The sequence below is a fragment of the Neomonachus schauinslandi genome, chromosome X, assembly GCF_002201575.2.
Source record: "Neomonachus schauinslandi chromosome X, ASM220157v2, whole genome shotgun sequence".
NCBI classification, from domain to species: Eukaryota; Metazoa; Chordata; class Mammalia; order Carnivora; family Phocidae; genus Neomonachus; species Neomonachus schauinslandi.
In genome coordinates, this window is record NC_058419.1 from 95153047 (window position 1) to 95174908 (window position 21862).

A 21862-nucleotide genomic window follows, 5' to 3' on the forward strand; every position below is an offset into this window, starting at 1 on the left:
GCTGTGAATTGTGCAAGACTGTTGAATCTCAGATCTGTACCTCTGAAACAAATAATGCAATATATGTTAAGAAAAAAAAAAAAGAAGAAGAAGAAGGTAGCGGGAGGGGAAGAATGAAGCGGGGGAAATCGGAGGGGTAGACGAACCATGAGAGACGATGGACTCTGAAAAACAAACAGGGTTCTAGAGGGGAGGGGGGTGGGAGGATGGGTTAGCCTGGTGGTGGGTACTGAGGAGGGCACGTTCTGCATGGAGCACTGGGTGTTATGCACAAACAATGAATCATGGAACACTTCATCTAAAACTAATGATGTAATGTATGGGGATTAACATAAGAATAAAAAAAAATTAAAAAAAAAAAATAAAAAAAAAATAAAAAAAAATAAAGCTGTGATCACCAAGACAGCATGGTCCTAGCACAAAAACAGACATATAGACCAATGGAACAGAACAGAGAGCACAGACATGGACTCTCAACTCTACGGTCAAATAATCAACAATGCAGGGAAAAATATGCAATGGAAAAAAGACAGTCTCTTCAATAAATGGTGCTGGGAAAATTGGACAGCTATATACAGAAGAATGAAACTTGACCATTCTCTAACACCATACACAAAGATAAACTCAAAATGGATGAAAGACCTCAATGTGAGACAGGAATCCATCAAAATCCTAGAGGAGAACATAGGCAGTAACCTCTTTGACATTGGCCACAGCAACTTCTTTCAAGATACATCTCCAAAGGCAAGTCAAACAAAAGCAAAAATGAACTTTTGGGACTTCATCAAGATAAAAAGCTTCGGCACAGAAAGGAAACAGTCAACAAAACAAAAAGGCAACCCACAGAATGGGAGAAGATATTTGCAAATGACACTACAGATAAAGGGCTAAAATCCAAGATCTATAAAGAACTTCTCAAACTCAACACCCTAAAAACAAATAATCAAGTCAAAAAATGGGCAGAAGACATGAACAGACACTTCTCTGAAGATGACATACAAATGGCTAACAGACACATGAAAAAATGTTCATCATCATTCGCCACCAAGGAAATTCAAATCAAAACCACATTGAGATACCATCTTATACCAGTTAGAATGGCAAAAAATGACAAGGCAGGAAACAACAAATGTTGGAGAGGTTGTGGAGAAAGGGGAACCCTCTTACACTGTTGGTGGGAATGCAAGTTGATACAGCCACATTGGAAAACAGTGTGGAGGTGCCTCAAAAAGTTAAAAATAGAGCTACCCTATGACCCAGCAATTGCACTCCTGGGTATTTACCCTAAAGATATAGATGTAGTGAAAAGAAGGGCCACAGGCACCCCAATGTTCATAGCAGCAATGTCCACAATAGCCAAACTGTGGAAAGAGCCGAGATGCCCTTCAACAGATGAATGGATAAAGAAGATGTGGTCCATATATACAGTGGAATATTACTCAGCCATCAGAAAGGATGAATACCCAACTTTTACATCAACATGGATGGGACTGGAGATTATGCTAAGTGAACTAAGTCAAGCAGAGAAAGTCAATTATCATATGGTTTCACTTATTTGTGGAATATAAGGAATAGCATGGAGGACATTAGGAGAAGGGAGGGAAAAATGAAGGGGGGGAAATCGGAGGGGAAGACAAACTGTGAGAGACTATGGACTCCGAGAAACCAACTGAGGGTTTTAGAGGGGAGGAGGGTCGGGGGATTGGGTTAGACCGGTGATGGGTATTAAGGATGGCATGTATCTCATGGAGCACTGGGTGCTATACGAAAACAATGAATCATGGAACACTACATCAAAAACTAATGATGTACTGTATGGCAACTAACATAACATAATAAAATTAAATTATATTAAAAAAGTAAAATAAAATAAAATGCCAAATCTATGCCTGTTACTCCAAATGCGTTTCAAAGTGAAAGGCCTGATGTAGAAACCAGGAAGAATCAGTACTGAAAGAGTTAAGAGACTATAGGAACCAAAGGCAGGCCTCCTCAAAATGGGCCACTTTGGCACGAAGATTATTTTGAGTTAAAAAGCAATCAAACCCCAGCAGATTCAGGAAAATCTCTTTACCTCTCTCCTCAACAACATAAAAAGGATTTAGACAGAAGACGTGCTCCAGGAAGAGAGCTATCACCACAAACTACATTATAGTATGAAATGGGTGTGATAGGCAGGGAGGAACCTAGAAAGGCCTGTTTGATCAAAGTTCTCTGTATCCCCTTGTTTCCCAAGAGGCCTAGCAAACATTTTGCTTACCAAATATTTACTCTTTTTCCCTTTTATGTAAATTGCATTCCTTCCCTTTGAAGTCTCAGACCCCTCTCCCCTTCTCTTTAATTCAGAATGACATATAGACCTCATTTTGTCTGTCTTTGGAATTTCCATGTCTATGTGCATTCCCCAGACATACACTATTAAATTTGATTTTCTTCTGTTAATCTGTCTCATGTCAATTTGATTCTTAGTCCAGCTAGAAAGACCTTGAGGGGACAGGATATTCCTGATCCCTGACAAGAGCATAATCCTGCTTTTACCATATGTGTGAGGGCAAGCATATAGGCTAAGGTTAAGTTTGCTCTTGATAACTCTTGAAACATGCATGTAGAATTCTAATCAGTAAAGCCACTATAAGATACCATAGAGCTAAAAGATGTTTTCCATAAGCACTTAAGGTCCATATTACTGGATTTAAAATAAAACTGGTATAATTTGAATAATTTATTCTAATGTGCTCATTTAATATAGATTTTTTTAGGGATCGCAATTCAAGTGTACAACAAAAGCTCTGTTTGCAAAAAGAGAGTCTATGAACATTTAATGGGTTCTTACCAGAGCAAGGCATTTCATTTCAATAATGTTTACTGGTGGTCCCGGAGAGCTATGGATCTCAAGATAATACCAGACTTGGAAATTGCTAACACTATCATCTGAAAAACAGAAAACAAAAAACAAACATCTCTTAATGTAGGCTTCAGAATATCATACTTAACATAAAATTTGAGAAACATCAATAGATACCATTTTCAAATTCTTTTTGATGAACTCATTTGTCAAGAGACGGAAGTGGAAGGTGAAAAGCTGATTGCATTACAATTTGTGAGTGCAAAGAGAAGCGCCATCCTGCATAGCCATGAGCTTGCCCTATAAAAGCTCCCTGTCCTCCGACTGCCCCAGGAACTCATTATATTCCCTACTAAAATAAGAATGTTTTACTTCTAAGAATTAATATTTCAAAAGAAATAACCATTTTCCCAATTGCCAAAACATTCACATATTATATATAGAACTATCTAAGTATTATATTATAATTCACAGTGGTACATTTCTAGTACCAAAAGATTCTAGTCTAAGGACACAATCAGGAATAGTTGATGAGATTTTTCTTTTCTTGAAAGTGTAAAAAAGGATTCTAGCAATTTAGCCTAAAGGAAGCTGGACTGGGAATGAACTACATGGTGAGAAAGTAATGTTTACATCTGGGTTCCTGATATTTTTTTTTAACGTAGGCACTTCTGTTGCTGGTAATGTCTAAAGTCATCCTCCCAAATCCTGCCACTGGAACCTTGGTCCACCACAACAGTCCTGTGTGGCAGGGTATGTGCTGGCATCAAACTCAAGTTTTCCATTTGTTTAGCCTGATCTGTTCAGCTTCTACTTTGATGTTCTTTATTCTCCAGTGTTGAGCTAGTATATGGTTTAAGATGTCGTCCAATTTCAGTTATTCATATGCATATTCAAATCAGTATGTCATGTTTTAAAGATTCCATGTACTGCTATGTTTGCCTAACTTACTTAGGTAAATTATTAACCTCTTTGGGTCTCAGTTTCCTCATCTGAAATAAGGGTCCCAGACTAGTGGAATTCTCTCTCTTCTGAAAGAGAGTGTTGTATATTGCAGTACATTGGGTTGTATGGAATTGTATTGCATGGTGAAGTGGAGTAGAATTTGCCACCGAATAGCACATACCCTCCCCAGTGTCTATCACCCAGCCACTCCATCCCTCCCACCCCCCCCGACTCCAGCAACCCTCAGTTTGTTTCCTGAGATTAAGAATTCCTCATATCAGTGAGGTCATATGATACATGTCTTTCTCTGACTTATTTCGCTCAGCATAACACCCTCCAGTTCCATCCACATCATTGCAAATGCCAAGATCTCATTCCTTTTGATGGCTGCATAATATTCCATTGTGTGTGTGTGTGTGTGTGTGTGTGTGTGTGTGTGTGTGTGTGTGTGTATATATATATATACACCACATCTTCTTTATCCATTCATCTGTTGATGGACATCTTGGCTCTTTCCACAGTTTGGCTATTGTGGACATTGCTGCTATAAACATCGGGGTGCACGTACCCCTTCGGATCCCTACATTTGTATCTTTGGGGTAAATACCCAGTAGTGCAATTGCTGGATCGTATGGTAGCTCTATTTTCAACTTTTTGAGGAACCTCCATACTGTTTTCCAGAGTGGCTGCACCAGCTTGCATATGGTGATTAACATAATAATAATAAAAAAATAATAAATAAATAAGAATTTGCTACCCCAAAATTTGTCTTTGGTATAAGGATTATTTTGAGCTGATTATTTTTGAGAAACTGCAGATACAGAAGCTCTGAAAACAGAGTAGAAGTTACCCTTTTGTAAGAGACATTTACATTTCTAAAGGAAATCTGCATTTGTAAGGGTGTCTCCCTCTCTGTACTAGGAAGTTGGGAGACTAAATCTTTAGAAACCTGAAAAACAACCTTACACTTGTTTACTGTGCTTTCCTGGTAACTGCATTATTGGCTCTCCATCCCCCAACATCTTTTTTTGTCTTTAGCTGGAGATGGTATTTTAAGATAAGGGTTTGGGCCATTTCAAGGAGTTATTCATTTTTCCTGGTTCTATCCCATATATAGAAGAGGTATACTTTTTTTTTTTTTTGAGAGAGAGAGGAGTGGCTAAGGGCAGAGGGAGAGGGAGAATGAGAATCCCAAGCAGGCTCCACACCCACTGGAGCCCCACACAGTGCTCAATCTCAGGACCCTGAAATCATGACCTGAGCCGAAATCAAGACTCGGTTGCTTAACTGAATGAGCCACCAAAGCACCAAGCCAGTAACACAATGTACTGAACTTTTGTTTTATTTTTCCTGCTAATCTTTTTTTTATTATTATTACAGGGGGCTCTCGGCCAAGAATTTAGAAAGGTAGAGGGAAAATTATTCCCCCCCTACCAGGAGCATTTTATCTTATTGCACTGAAATGCACTACTTCGTACCATATTATATTATATTGTATTGTATGCCCCTCTATTCTAATACTTTAGCTATTAAGAAGTACTTATCAAATTAGTGGATCTTAGAACAATCCAGACATTCAGAACAATTAGCTAGTGAGAGGGAGACAGAGAAGGTCCATGTGAATTCTTATTCCAAATACTTGTGAGAAGTTCTTGAGGGTGATCTTAACTCCACGTTTTCAATTGCCTTCTGTGTTTATTTATTTTACAGACACCAACTAATTACCTTGAAACCATTAATGCACAGAGAATAAGTTACCAACTTTATACTGATGTTAGGTTACTGCGAAAACCTCTGCTCACGATTGTATTGGCTGCTCCTTCAATTCTATGACAGTGCTTTAAATGCTTTTATAATGTTTAAATGTGACATCTCAAAATAAACCAGTTCTTAAAATGAAAAATGCTTCCCCTTCTAGGTTGCTCATGTATATTTCACTGGCTTTTCCAATGCTTTAATCCACATTGAACTCACAGGGAAAATAATTCTGGAGAGAAAGGGCTTCACGACTACAAAGCCTGAATGCCCCACAACTCTGGGCTGGCACAAAGAACAATAAAACAGTCTGCTCATCTATGGAATGGGGACTGTCTTAGTCAAGGTTCTCCAGAGAAAGAGAAGCAATAGAATATGTGTGTGCATATAAAGAGACAGAGAAACAGAAGCAGCGAGAGATTGATTTTAAGGAAATGGCTCATGCAATTGACTTGGTAAGTCCAAAATCTGCAGGTTAGGTCAGCAGGCTGTAGACTCAAGAAAGAATTGCAGTGCAAATCCAAAAGTGGTCTATGGGTAGAATTCTTTTTTGTTCTGGGGAGGTCAGTCTTGGTTCTGTTAAGACCTTCAACTGATTGGATGAGACCTACCCACACAAGGGAGGGCCATCTTCTTTATTCAAAGTTCACAGATTTAAATATAATTCTCATCCAAAATCACCTTCGCAGAAACATCCAGAATAATGTTTCACCTATTATCTGGGCACCATAACCTAGCTAGGTTGACACTTAAAATTATCTATCACAGAAACAATAACACTTAATATTTGTGATTGCTGTGACTATCACATAAGGCACTGTTATGATATAGCTGATTTAATTCCTACAGTGCTAAAAATATACACTGATTATGAGTTTATTGGTTAGAATAAGATTAAAGATGATTTATTAGTGAGAACAAAAATAATAATTATTAAACACTGTTTAGCTACAGGCCTTAAACACATTAAAACTTTTTGCTAATTTTAAAATCAATAACATTCACTATAGTGACTTTAGAAATTCCTGAAAAGCCTAAAGATGACAATTATTCATTATCTCATGACTAAGGATAAATACTTATTTTTCTTGTATAAAACTCCAGGCTTGATATGTCAATAAAGACATAGATGTATAGATACACACACATATATATAAATACACTGGGGTATACAAATTATATAAAATTGATGTATCCGTGTGTGTGTGTGTGTGTGTGTAAACATATTTTTATCCTTCAGACAACATCTGCTATTAGAACTTGAGTTTTATCCCTAATCATTAGGAAAATGCAAATCAAAAACCACAATGAGCTATCACCTCACACCCATTAGGATGGCTACTATCAAAAGAACAGAAAACAGCAAGTGTTGGTGGGATATGTAGAAAAGGTAACCCTTGTGCTCTGTTGGTGGCAAATACAAATTGGTGCAGTCCCTGAAACCGCCAACAGAATTAAGTCTGCAGAAAGGCATGTAGCCCATAGTTAAAGACTATTGGGAAAAATACCAGGAATAACTTAGAATATGCTTTGCTTAAGATAATGAAAATGTAGGGGTGCCTGGCCGGCTCAGTTGGAGGAGCATGAGACTATCGATCTTGGGGTTGTGAGTTCAAGGCCCTGACAGGTGTAGGGAAAACTTAGATAAATAAATAAAGTTAAAAAAAAAAAAAAAAGATAATGAAAATGTAGCCCAAGGGAACAGGAAATGAAACAGCCTGTGCAGGGGGCCTGGGTGGCTCAGTTGGTTAAGCGACTGCCTTCGGCTCAGGTCATGATCCTGGAGTCCCGGGATCGAGTCCCGCATCGGGCTCCCTGCTCGGCGGGGAGTCTGCTTCTCCCTCTCCCGCTCCCCCCTCTTGTGCTCTTTCTCTCTCTCACTCTCTCTCTCAAATAAATAAATAAAATCTTAAAAAAAAAAAAAAAGAAACAGCCTGTGCAGACATCGTAGTCTTAAGGTGTATAGCCTCTGCTTTTGCTAATAAAGACAGCATCACTGACAAACATTGCTGCAATATTTTGTAAACCTGGACCAGTGAAGGAAATGACCACTCAACCATAGTCTTGAAGAGACAGGTGACCTGGCACCAGTTAATTAGTCTTGAAGTTTACCCAATCCCTGACCAATCAAAAGAACCCATGATTCCAAACCCTTTACCCTTGATTTTTGCCCTTAAAAACCCTCACTTGCAAGCCATCAGAGAATTCACGATTTTGAACACTAGTTCCCTGTTCTCCGGGGTAGTGCCACACAAATAAATAGCCTATCTTTCTTCAGTGCAAACGCTCAGTTTTTTTTTTTTTTATTGGCGTGTTGGACATTGGAGAGATGAACTCTTGTTAGGTACAGTTATACCACTATGGAAAACAGTATGGACAATCCTCAAAAATTTTAAAATAAAACTTTCATACCCACATTTGGGTATTTATCTGAAGAAAACCAAAACATTTACTTGGAAAAGATGTATGCACCCCATGTTTATTACAGCATTATTTATAATAGCCAAGATATGGAAACAACCTAAGTGTCCATCGAGGATGAATGGATAAAGAATTTGTGAGATATATGTATAGAATGGAATATTATTCAGCCATTAAAAACAAAAAACAAAAAACAAGGAAATCCTACCATTTACAATATGGACAGACCTTGAAGGCATTATGCTAAAGTGAAATAAATCAGAAAGAGAAAGAAAAACATTGTATGACCTCACTTAAGTGTGGTATCTTTAAAAAAAAAAAACTCAGAAAAAGAGATTAGACTTGTGGTTATCACAGGTCGAGCATGGGAAGGAGGTGGAAAGGGAGAAAAGTCGTGAAAAGATACAAACTTTCAGTTATAAGAGAAATAAGAACTACAATGTAATTACAACATGATGAGTATAGCTAACACTGCTGTATGATATAGAGGACAGTTGTTAAGAGTGTAAATCCTAAGAGTTCTTATCACAGGACATTTTATTTCCTTTTTTTCCCGTTCTTTTCACTGCATCAATATGAGAAGATAGATATCAGCAGGACCTATTGTGGTAATCTTTTCACAATGTATGTAAAGAAACCATCATGCTGCATACCTTAAACTTACAGAGTGCTGTATGTCAACTATTTTTCAAAAAAGTGGGAAAAAATTTATGTGCACATAATACATATTCAAAATTATTTTAAATAAAATTGTAAAACTAAAATATTTAAGTTTCAATTATTCAAAATAATAGATCACATAATGAACATTCTTATAGAAAAATGTGTGCATATCTCTGATTATTTTATTCAAACTAATTTCTTAGAATGAAATCATTGGATCAATAGGGATAAAAAAAATCTTAAAAGTTTTAGGGGTGCTAGGCTGGCTCAGTTGGTAGAGCACGTGACTCGTAATCTCGGAGGTGTAAATTCGAGCCCCACATTGGGCATACAGATTACTTAAAAATAAAATCTAAAAACAAAAAGTTTTAAGCATATGGTAAATGCTCTCAAATTCCCATTACAATGCATAAAATTGTCTCTTTCAACTTGCCCTTCATCAAAACTGGGTGTTACTAATATTTTTCAAATTTTCCAATTTGGAAAAAGTTAAAAAAATCCTATTGTTTTCATTTCTTTTTTGGTCCCAGCTTTGTTGAGGTATAACTATTAAAAATTATATATATTTAAGGTACAACTTGATTTGATATAGTATGCATTATAAAATAATCACTACAATTAAGCTAATTAACACATCCATCATCTCACATAATTACTGATTTTTGGTGGGGGTGGTGAAGACATTTAAGATCTACCTTCCAAGCAAATCTCAAGTATACCCTACTGTATTATTAAATATAATCATGTTGTACATTAATTAGTTCTCCAAAACTTACTCATTTTACCTAACTGAAACTTCCCTAATTGAAAAGAGATACACTGCTGAGCAATCAGTAAGAAAAAGTTCCATGTTATTATAGGAGATGGAAAGGTTAATCCTGTCTGATATAAGAAGACAACTTTGAAGAACTGGGGATACTTGTAATATTATTAGATGCATTTTTTCCTAGCTCTTAATCTATCTTGCAACATGTCATCACATCATGCAGATTTTCTTATTAGATATCCCCACTCTTTTTTATTCCATTAACATGATACCATAATATTCTGATTTTCTTTCAAACACTTTTACCTGGCTTTCCTTCATGGTTCTTCTGCCTTAGTTTTCAATGGGAGTTTCACTCCTAGCATAATCCATCTACAGCAGTCATCTGCTCTTTGAACTTACCTGCACGATTTCAATTAAAGAAACCCTAAAACTTTACAACCTGTTTTTTTTTTTTTTCTGGTCTCAGCTCCAAATATTCAATTGATGACTGGATATTGCTACATAAATGTCTTGCTGTCACATCAAAATCAGCAAGCACAAAACTGTGCCAAGCATTATAATCTCCCAGACTTTTTATTTCTTCTTGTTGATAGTTCAACAACTAAATTACTCCATAATATTGCTGTCTCCACATCCATTTTGTGTGGCCAAGTGGGCTGCATGGGCCTTGAACTGACAGTAACCCTCTGGAGAGTACACACACTAGATAACAGCCTACACAGTCACAAGTAAATGTGAATTTCTGATATGACTCCCTAACCATTCTTGTGATAAGCACTCTCCTCTGTCTCCCAGGGCCTTCCCATTGTGCGGCCCTTAGATGAGACCCCCGTGATGCTTACCAAAATCCTACTCTTTTTGGTTTGAATTAACCAATCTGGCCTCAGCCCAGGAACCACAAAGCATTCTGAGAACCCTAATTAAGGCATGTGCGCAGGTCCTTCTTCTCTCTTTGCAGCCTGCCTTGACCTCCCCATGTGGCCCCTTGAGGAGTGCAGTATGAATCCTCCAGGACCTGTGAGTAATAAACTCTTTCACTTTCCCTTGTGGCCTTTTGTTGAACCCTGACACACCATCTGACACCCCAGGGGTCTACTTAACAAATGTTATTTTAACAAAGTCCCAACACTTCTAAATTAATATCTTAATATTTTTCTATTCACCAAGATACAAACAAACCTTGTTCATTTTTAGAATCAATCCTCTTTCATCTCCTCTCTTAAGAAAATCATCTAGGGGCATCTGGGTGGCTCAGTCGGTTAAGCGTCTGCCTTTGGCTCAGGTCATGATCTCAGGGTCCTGGGATCGAGCCCTGCATAGGGCTCACTGCTCAGCGGGGAGTCTGTTTCTCACTCTCCCTCTGCCCCTTCCTTCCCCACTTGTGCTCTCTCTCTCTCTCAAATAAATAAACAAAATCTTTTTAAAAAAAGGGGGGGGCGCCTGGGTGGCTCAGTCGGTTAAGTGTCTGCCTTCGGCTTAGGTCATGATCCTAGGGTCCTGGGATCGAGCCCTGCATCGGGCTCCCTGCTCGGCGGGAAGCCTGCTTCTCCCTCTCCCACTCCCCCTGCTTGTGTTCCCTCTCTCGCTGTGTCTCTCTCTGTCAAACAAATAAATAAAATCTTAAAAAAAAAAAGAGAGCGAGTCATCTAATGCTAATCTCTGAAATGTTTTCTATCTTTAATGGTACGTCTCTATCCCCATCGCCACCATAAAATACATTGTTCTCTTCACTTCAAAGCCAGTTTGCTGTGCCAGTGGCCTGCCTAGCTGGCCCCAAGTGCTCTTCCCTTTCCAAACCATTTTGAATAGTGCCTAAATAATCACTCTTAATCCATGTATTCTGTGATGGTTAATTTTTTTTTTTTTTTAAGATTTTATTTATTTGACAGAGAGAGACACAGCGAGAGAGGGAACACAAGCAGGGGGAGTGGGAGAGGGAGAAGCAGGCTTCCTGCCGAGCAGGGAGCCCGATGCGGGGCTTGATCCCAGGACCCTGGGATCATGACCTGAGCTGAAGGCAGACGCTTAATGACTGAGCCACCCAGGCACCCCTGTGATGGTTAATTTTATGTGTCAACTTGGCTGGACTATGATGTCTAGTTGTTTGCTTAAACACCAGTCTCAGACCTTGCTGTGAAGGTGTTTGTTTGTTTGTTTGTTTGTTTTTTCCAATGGAGTTTGAGTAAAGCAGATTGCCCTGCATAATGTGGGTATACCTCCTCCAATCATTTGGAGGCCCTAAGAGCAAATACTGACGTTACCTGAAGAAGAAGCAATTCTTACTCAAGACTGAAAGAGAAACCCTGCCTGAGCTTGCAGCCTGCCTGGCCTGCTTCTGGAATTTGGACCCAAGATTGCAACAGCAACTCTTACCAAATTCTCTGCCCTGCTTGCTTGGCATACAGATTTTGGACTTGCCAGTCCCCACAATCATGTCAGCCATTTTTTAAAAATTTCAAGATCTCGGGGAGCCTGGGTGGCTCAGTTGGTTAAGCTCCTGCCTTTCGCTCAGGTCATGATCCCAGGATCCTGGGATCAGGCCCATGTGGGGCTCTCTGCTCAACAGGGAGCCTGCTTCTCCCTCTCCCTCTGCCTGCCCTTCACCTGCTTATGCTCTTACACACTCTATCAAATAAACAAAATCTTTTAAAAATTTTTTCAACATCTCTCTCTGTTTCTCTCTTTCTATATATCTATTTACATTACATTATATTATGGTAGTGTCTGTTTTACTGAAGAATCCTGACTAAACACAAAGTCATTCAATAAAGATTTCTTCTTTGATATACCTCATTGTCTCCACAGCTTTGCTTCTGTTGACCCACTCTTCTCTAATGCCCTCTGATGTCCCTGCCACTCATCCATAAGAGAACTCAGTTACCCATTTTCCAGGAAATCTACCCTATGCCTTCCAATTCTCCATTATCTCAATTTCCTTTGAATTTCTACTAAAAAGATATGTTTAACAACATTCAAATAAAGCTTTATAATACAGGAAGGAAAAAAATAGCACTGACTTTCTTCTGCATATGAGGAAGACTGCTATCATCTCCTACGCTGAAGAAAAGCATATTACCTTGTTAAAATTACATACTCATTAACATTTTATCAGAAATTTACTGTAATTTTTTGTTTAATAACAAGTATATATAAAGTTATGAAAGAGACAGCCTTCAAGCTGAAGTAATCTATTAATGTTAAAAGCTGTACAAATCCAGAAAGTAAACTACATAAAGTTAATCCTGAAATAATACAATAAAATTCTTACAGATATATGCAACACACATTTGCATATACCTTATGAATGTAAAATATTTGTTCATTTAAAAGTGAATGATTGAAAAGTGATCATGAAACTTTCCTTAATCATAAATTTACCTGAGTCGTCTTCATCAAACTTGTGGAATAGTTCTGATAATGATTTTTCAAAGGAGGGTGCTCGACATTGATCTTGATCTGAGTCTTCCTGAGAGTCATCATCTTGTCTGCGTTTAACAGAAAATGAAATTGTACCTAAAACACATAAGTAAAAGATGCCAGATTAACCAGGGATTGGTTTTCTAAAATGAAAGGTCAGTTTTAGGTACTAAAGATGCTTTAGCTTGAAACTAATAAACAAAGACAAACATAAATTCTAGGCCTCACCATCACATTTAAACCTGATGGTGGTACAGAACAATTTAATAGAGAGTTCATTAATATTTAAGTATAAGAGATAATTGGGTTTTCATTAAAACCAGCAGTGTGATACCTGGGTTCACAACTGGGGATGTCCGTCACCAGCTATGTGCCTTGGTTTGCCCAAATATGAAATGGAGGTGACATTGGTAGCAGCTGGTGACACTGGATATTACAAAGTGTCTGTGGTATTACACTGGCTCCCTCTGGGTCTCTGGGAATGCTCCCAACACTTCACCAACCTCTGAGTGGACAGGACTGGCCCCAGACTATGGCTGAGAGGGGCTGAGAGGGGCTGGAACCAGGTCAGACTGCTTCAGGATCTGCAGTCAGACTGAGGTGGGCAGGCTTGACCATAGAACATGGATGGGCATTGTCTCCCTCTGGGTCCCTGGGCAGGCAGGACTGCTTCCAGACTGTAGCTGTGAGGGGCTGAAACTGGATTATGGGGCTGCTCCCAGATGTAAGGACAGATCATGGTCAATGGGCCTACTTCTGGGGCACGGACAAGTGCGTCTCCCAAGACGATTGTTCCCAGACCATGGCTTAGAGAGGATCTGCAGTTGGTCCAAATTGGAGGGTCTGCCTCAGGTACACAGACAGGTGTGTCTTCTCCAAGGTGCTAGGTGGGCAGGAATCATGGCTGAGAAGGGTTGAAGCCGGGCCATGACCACTTCAGGGTCCACAGATGGGACTAAATTCCATGCGCTTGTTAGACAGGGCATGGACGGCAATGAGTCCTGCTAGCTCCTTCTCATAAAGTGCTGGTGGCAGCACTCAAGCCCAATGGGGCTATAATTGAGTCCACAGAAGGGACAGGGCTATTTCTTGATCTATAGCCAGGACCTTGGTTGGCACGTCCACCACAGGGGCACAAGCCTGCCTTTTCAAAATGGCCCTCCTCAGTCTTGGATTCCACTGGGGTTTCATAATTTCCCACCTGGATCCCACAGTTCCCACAAAGGCACTTTTGCTGTGGATGGCTTTCAAGTTACTGTTGCTGATGGGGATACAGGTGTTGGATCTCCTATATTGCCAACTTGCTGATGTCACTCCTATCTTATCATTTTTAATCTTTTTATTTTAAAATATAAAGTCACTTAAGTTTCAGGTTAAATTTCATATCCTATTATAAACATGGCTTTCTTATTTTACATAGGAGTTTACAAACACATTATAAAAAGACAGGATACATAGTGCAAAGAACACAGGCTTTGGATAGAAGCTGAAATCACACACTTGTTCTGCCACTACTAATTTAGCCTTGAAAATGTGATTTACCTCGTCTGTAAAATGGTGCTAGCTGTTTTGAAGATTAAAGGACTGTAGTTTATGTTTATGTAGGACTTACTATATGATAGACATTGTTCTAGGTGATTTACATATATTAATATATTATATTACATTTAACTTTTTGAGGAACCTCCATACTGTTTTCCACAGTGGCTGCAACAGTTTGCATTCCCACCAATAGTGCATGAGGGTTCCTTTTTCTCCACATCCTCGCCAATACTTGTTGTTTCTTGCATTTAGATTTTAAGCATTCTGACAGGTATGAGGGATACTGATTGTAGTTTTGATTTGCATTTCCCTGATGATGAGTGAGGGTGAGTATCTTTTCATGGGTCTGTTGACCAACTGAATGTCTTCTTTGGAGAAATATCTGTTCATGTCTTCTGCCCATTTTTCAATTGGATTATTTATTTTGGGGATACTGACTATTATTAGTTCTTTATGTATTTTGGATACTAACCCTTTATTGGATATGTCATTATTGTTTTTGGTGCAACTGTAAATTAGATTGTTTTCTTAATTTCTCTGTCTGCTGCTTATTAGTATATAGAAATGCAACATATTTCTCTATGTTGATTTTGTATCTTGCAAATTGACTGATTGCATTTATCAGTTCTAGTAGTTTTTCAGTGGAGGCTTTAGGGTTTTCTATATAGAGTATCACATCATCTGCAAATAGTGAGAGTTTTACTTCTTTACCAATTTGGATGCCTTTTATTTCTTTATGTTGTCTGATTGCTGTGGCTAGGACTTCTAGTACTATATTGAATAAAAGTAGTGACAGTAGATATTCTTGTGTTGTTCCTGACCTTAGCGTAAAAGCTCTCAGTTTTTCACCATCGAGTATGATGTATTATTTCCATTTTAAAGAAGGGAAACTGACACAAGAAAGTTCAGTAACTTGCCCAAGGTCAATCAGCTCATAAAAATACAGCTAGAATATGAAAACATGCATTCTGCTTCAAAGTTCCTACTATTTTTTACTTAATTAATAAATTTAATTTTTTGAACAGTTTTAGGTTTACAAAAAAATGATGTAAAGTACAAAGTTCCTACATATCCCCTCCTGTTTCAGGTATTACAAGCATTTTGCATTACTGTAATACATTACTTGCAATTGATAAGCCAATAACGATATGCCATTACTAACTAAATTCCATCGCTTACATTTTAGCTAACTTTTTCTGTTGTACATTCTATGTCTTTGGCAAATATGTAATTCCATGTATCTGCCATTACTCTATCATGCAGAATAGTTTCACTGCCCTAAAAATCTTCTGTGTCCCATTCATTCATCCCTTCCACCCAACCTCTAAAGAACTGGCTATCACTGATCTTTTACCTCTTCCAGAATGTCATATAGTTGGAATCATACAGCATGTGATCTTTTTAGATTGACTTCTTTCACTTAGCAATATACATTTAAACTTCCTTCATGTTTTTTGTGGCTTGGTAGGCCATTTTTTAAAAAGATTTATTTATTTATCTGAGAGAGAGAGAGAGGTGAGGGGCAGAGGGAGACGGAGAGAGAATCTCAAGCAGACTCTGTGCTGAGCGTTAGAGCCCAAAGTGGGGCTTGATCCCATGACCGTGAGACCTGAGCTGAAATCAAGAGTTGGACACTTAACCAACTGCACCACTCAGGCACCACAGGCCCATTTGTTTTTATCACTGAAAAATATTCCATTGTATGGATTTACCACCGTTTATCCATTCACCTATTACAGGACATCATAATTACCTCCATATTTTGGCACCTATGAATAAAGCTGTTATAAACATTCATGAGCAGATTTTTGGATGGACATAAATTTTCAACTCATTTGGGTAAATATGAAGATGTATTATTACTATATCATGTTATGAGTATGTTTAGTCTTGTCAGATACTGCCAAACTGTCTTTCAAAATGGCTGTGGCATTCTATAATTTTGCATTCCCACCATCAATGAATGGAAGTTCCTATTGTTCCACATCTTTGTCAGCACTTGGTGATGTCAGGACTTTTAAATTTAGCCATCCTAATTAGCAGGTAGTGGTATCTTGTTTTAATTAGCAGTTCCCTAGAGACATGATGTTGAACATCTTTCTATACACTTATTTGCTATCAGAATGTTTTCTTTGGTGAGGTGCCTCTTTAGATCTTTTGCCAATTTATATATATATATGTGTGTGTGTGTGTATATATATATATATATGTATATATGGGTGTGTGTATATATATATATATATGAGACAGATAAGGACACTATACATTGATAAAGCTCAATTCACTAAAACAAAAACAAAAACTCTTAAGCTCATAGATACAGAGAATAGATTGGTGGTTGCCAGAGGTGGAGGGTGTAATGTACAGCATGGCAATTACAGTTGATAATACTGTATTACATATTTAAAAGTTGCTAAGAGAGTAGATCTTAAGTTTTCATCACAAGAAAAAAGAATTTTGTAACTATGTATAGTGACAGATGTTAACTAGACTTACATGATGATTACTTTGCAATATATACAAATATCAAATACAAAATTCAATTCAGCAAGATTATATAAAAATTATAGATATATACACACCTAAAAACAGAGGCCAATAATATTTGAAACAAAAATTGACAGAACTGGAAGGAGAAATAAGTCTACAATAAGAGTTGGAACCTTCAATACCTCATTTTCATTAATGGACAGAACAACTAGACAGAAGACCAATAAAGAAATAGAGAATGTGAACACCACTTTAAAACCACTAGACCTAATTGGATTATACAGAACATTCCACCCAACAATAGCAGAATACACATTCTTCTTAAAACAACATGGAACACAGTCCAGGACAGATCACATGTGAGGCTACAAAGCATATCTTAATAAATTTAAAAAGATTTAAATTATACAAAGCCTCTTTTCTCATCATAATAGAATGAAAGCACAAATCAATAATGGGAAAAAAGGTGGAAATTCACAAATTTGGAGACTAAATAACAAACACTTAGCCAATATTTCAAAGAAGAAATCACAATGGAAATTAGAAAATATCAGATGTTTGAAAGGGAAAACACAGTATACAAAACTGGTATGATGCAGTGAGTGCAGCACTAAGAGGGCAATTCATAGTAGCAAAAACATACATTAAAAAGAATAATCGGGCGCCTGGGTGGCTCAGTTGGTTAAGCGACTGCCTTCGGCTCAGGTCATGATCCTGGAGTCCTGGGATCGAGTCCCGCATCGGGCTCCCTGCTCAGCAGGGAGTCTGCTTCTCCCTCTGACCCTCCCCCCTCTCATGCTCTATCTCATTCTCTCTCTCAAATAAATAAATAAAATCTTAAAAAAAAAAAAAGAATAATCTAAAATCAACAACCTGTGGCACCTGTTGGCTCAGTAGGTTAAGTGTCTGACTCTTGATTTCAGTTCAGGTCTTGATCTCAGGGTTGTGAGTTCAAGCCCCACAAAAAACTTTAAATAAATAAATAATAAAACCAACAACCTAACTGCACATTGTTATGGAACTAGAAAAAGAAGAGCAAACTAAACCCAAAACGAGCAGAAGGAAGGAAACAATAAAGATCAAAGTGGAGGTAAATAAAACAGAGAAGAGAAAAACAATAGAGAAAATAAAAATATTGGTTCTTTGAAAAGGTCAACATAATTGACAGACCTTTAAAGTAATTAAGAAAAAGGAATGAAGAGTCAAATTAATAAAATCAGAAATAAAGTGGGAATATTACATTGTTTTCACCAGAATAAAAAGCATTATAAAAGAATACTATGAACAATTACATGCCCCCCAAATTGGGTAACTTAGATGACATGGCCAATTTCCTAGAAATACACAATCTACTAAAACTGTTCATAAATAAAAGATAAGCTGAATAGATATAAAACTAGTAAGGACATTGAGTCAGTAATCAAAACGCTTCCTACAAAGAAAAACCCAGGATAAGATGTCTTCACTGTTGAATTCTATCAAGTATTTAAAGAATTAATTTTTTTTTCCCAAACACTTAAAAATTGAAGAGGAGGGACAACATCCTAACTCATTCTAGGAGGCCAGCAATGCCCTGATACTAAAGCAGACAAAGACAGGACAAGAAAAGAAAACTAAAATCCAATATCCCTGATGAACATTGATATAAAACTTTTCAACAAAATACTAGCAAATCAAATTCAGCAGCATATTAAAAAGATTATATACCATGATCAAGTGGGATTCATTCCAAGAATAAATGAGTGGATGAATGAATGAAGGGTGGTTCAATATACACAAATCAATCAGTGTAATATACCACATTAACAGAATGAAAAAAAAACCACAATAATCTCGATTGGTGGATAAAAAGTATTTGGCAAAATTCAACATCCTTTCATGATAGAAATAAATTAGGGATAGGACTTCCTCAAATAGCCACATATGAAAACCACAGCTAGTATTATATTGAATATAAACCGCAGCTAGTATTATATTGAATGGTAAAAGACTAAAATCTCTCCTCTAAGATCAGAAACAAGAGAAGGATGGCTGGTGTAGCCACTTCTATTCAACATAATACTAGAATTTTTAGCCAGAGCAATTATGCAAGAAAAAGTAGTAAAGGTATCCAGATTGGAAAGGAAGAAGTAAAATTATGTTTGCAGATGACACAATCTCATATAGAGAAAACCTTAATGACTGCACACACAAAAAAATGTTAGACCTAATAAATGTATCCAGTAAATATGCAGGATACAAAATCAACAAACAAAAGTAGTTACATTTCTATACACTAGTAGTGAACAATTTGAAAAGGAAACTTTTAAGAAAAACAATTCAGTTAGATAAAACCATTATTTGGATAAACCTACATTATGTTAAATAATATGTTTGCACTGAATAATAAGGAAACCTAATCAATATTTCAAATACTATGAAAATACTCTCAAGAACTAAAAGCACACATTCTCCATTCTTTTTCATTTCAGCCTATTTATATACTCAGCATATTTTTTTCTTCCTCAAACATATCCATCTAAACATTACTACAGTTTTATTGTCCCTTAACAAAAAGAAATTGAACAATCATTTATAAAACAGTTCAAAAGCCCTACATGAGTATAACAAGACCATATACTATACACCAGCATGAGAAATTAAGTATTTATCTCAAAAATTAGAAATAAGTGAATGATGGAATTATATAGGTCTATTTAGTAGCTTATGCTTTAATTGAAAGAATACTTTAAAACAATGTATCTTAGGGTGCCTGGGTGGCTCAGCTGGTTAAGTGACTGCCTTAGGCTCAGGTCATGATCCCAGAGTCCTGGGATCAAGCCCCACATCGGGCTCCCTGCTCAGCGGGGAGCCTGCTTCTCTCTCTCTCTCTGCCTACCACTACCCCTGCTTGTGCTCTCTCTCTGTCAAATAAATAAATAAAATCTTTAAAAAAAAAGTTAAAAAATAAATAAATAAAACAACGTATCTTAGAATTATGCCACGAATTTAGACTCAATTTTTTCCCAGCAAAAAACCTTTTTCTTGGCAATTTAATTTTATTTTATTTCTAAACAATTACATTTTTTAAAATGCATCTTTATTTTTGGTTATGAATTAGCTATGGTAGAAGAGACAAGCAGTCAAATTCTTATAAGCTTATTACAAAGAATAACATTAGACTCAGCAACTGACTATTGGCAGTGAACCTCTGAACCAAATGCAGTAAATAATGATTATGAAAATATGTGTTTCAAAAGTTGATAATATTTTTCCACACTATGTACGTGTGATTACTTTGCTTCCTTCTGTTCAGGCTAAGGCCAACCAATCCAAAGGGGAACAAAAGTAAATAAAAGGTTGTTTGTTGGTGCTTCAGTTTATCAGAGTGATAGGAAAACTATTAAGACTGTTTTGGAAAAACTCTAGGTACAACAGAAATAATAGTGGTGTACAAAGCAACTCTCTAAGATACAGCACCACTGACTTAATGGAGACTTTCAATTTGTCTGAAATGAGTGTTACAAAAAAAATCTAATAGGAATTGCAATTACAGCTATTATATTTTCAATAGCTCAAGCTTTTATTTTGACAAATGGATTTTTTTTCTCTGCTAAACAGTCTACATGTTTGATTTTTTCAAAATGCATTTCTAACAGTAAAAACAAACTTTGTTTTCCATTAGGCATTGTTTTTCTCTAATTTTATACTATCTTGTAAAATGTCGATATCAGACTCAAGTTAAAGCCTGAGCAATGCAATTTTATATCAATGGTTAATCTTTTGAAAATAATGTAAAACCATTTATTGAATGTTTACTCTGTGTTAGGCATATGATGAATGCCTCCTATTCATTATCTATTGAACCCCTTTAATAAACATAAAAGTTAATTCCGCATTAGACTCATTTTAAAGCTGAGCAACCTGGGCTGTACAGAAGGTTGGGTAACTCACTCCAGGTCACATGGTAAGTAACAAAGGCATATACATTCACCTGACATGGAATGTGGAAAATGGTACATTATGTCTAAATATCACCAAATATACCACAGAATAAAAGGGCTTTTGACTGGAAAAACAGCAAAATAACTCATATACTTACAAAACATTTATTTTGACCTAAAGCAATAGGTTTCAGATACTGCTCACTGATTATCTAAACTATTTCACCCCTTAGAAAACTTCCCGAAGCAAGTTTCCATGGCAACAGTTAAACCTGGCAAGGTCTTTGCCCTTTTGCACTTGGTCCCCGCACTTGGTCTCCTCCCTCCACTGGCTTCATGCTTCACCACTCCCTATCACTAATGAGGAATACTGTGGTTAAGGAAAATTTCCGTATGGCTGGGCTTTTATCACCTTGAGAATTTCTTGGAGGTACATTAGTCCTGTCAAGAAGTGTTTTCATAAATATCTGCTCTATGTACATTATACTACATGTGATTGAATGAATTTTAATTGTCTTGTTTCTCTAATACACTACCCTAAAGTATCAGTAGCAAGACTAAAGACGGAAGCCAAAGGATATCTCTGTTAACCCTCTTCCTTCTCTCTTTATCTTTTTCCTACCTCATTTTAACCACATTTCTAACTCATTTTCTTTTGTTTTGTTTTCCCTCTTTAGGGGACGAAAAGGCAAGGTGGAAAAACAAAATCTGGTGGCTAATTAAAGAAACCCAGTGTTCTGGCCACATCTGCTTTTATTTTGTGTATAATATAGCTCTTGTCTTCTATTCCTTTTAATTTCTTAATTTTTATGATAAAATATATAGTAGTCTAGCCCCCAACTGTAGTCCTTTAGGCTCCATTTGTTTGTGGTATTATACTATTTGTTCTTTCTAAAACACATTTTTGAAATGTGTATTACAGAAGACACTACAGACAACAGGAAAGGATTAATAAAATCTACAGGATTCAGATTTCTGTTGTAGAGGATGGCCGATTATGTTTTAGCTTAGGAAGAACCTATGCTTTCATTACTGGGGCAATATGTTAAAGCAGTAATAATCTAGGTTGCCATTAAAACTGCATGTTTCTTC

The 21862-nt window shown here is 37.1% G+C and overlaps 1 protein-coding gene across 1 annotated transcript in view; it reads right to left on the reverse strand.

Moving 5' to 3' along the window:
* CFAP47 (cilia and flagella associated protein 47) overlaps positions 1-21862 on the reverse strand; it is a 506331-nt gene that overhangs the window by 146652 nt on the left and 337817 nt on the right. Inside the window, exons 50-51 of the mRNA XM_021681266.1 lie at positions 12777-12911; positions 2834-2931 (exon numbers count right to left, since the gene is read on the reverse strand). Coding sequence (XP_021536941.1) covers positions 2834-2931; positions 12777-12911 — 233 coding nt within the window. The remainder of the gene's footprint in view (positions 1-2833; positions 2932-12776; positions 12912-21862) is intronic.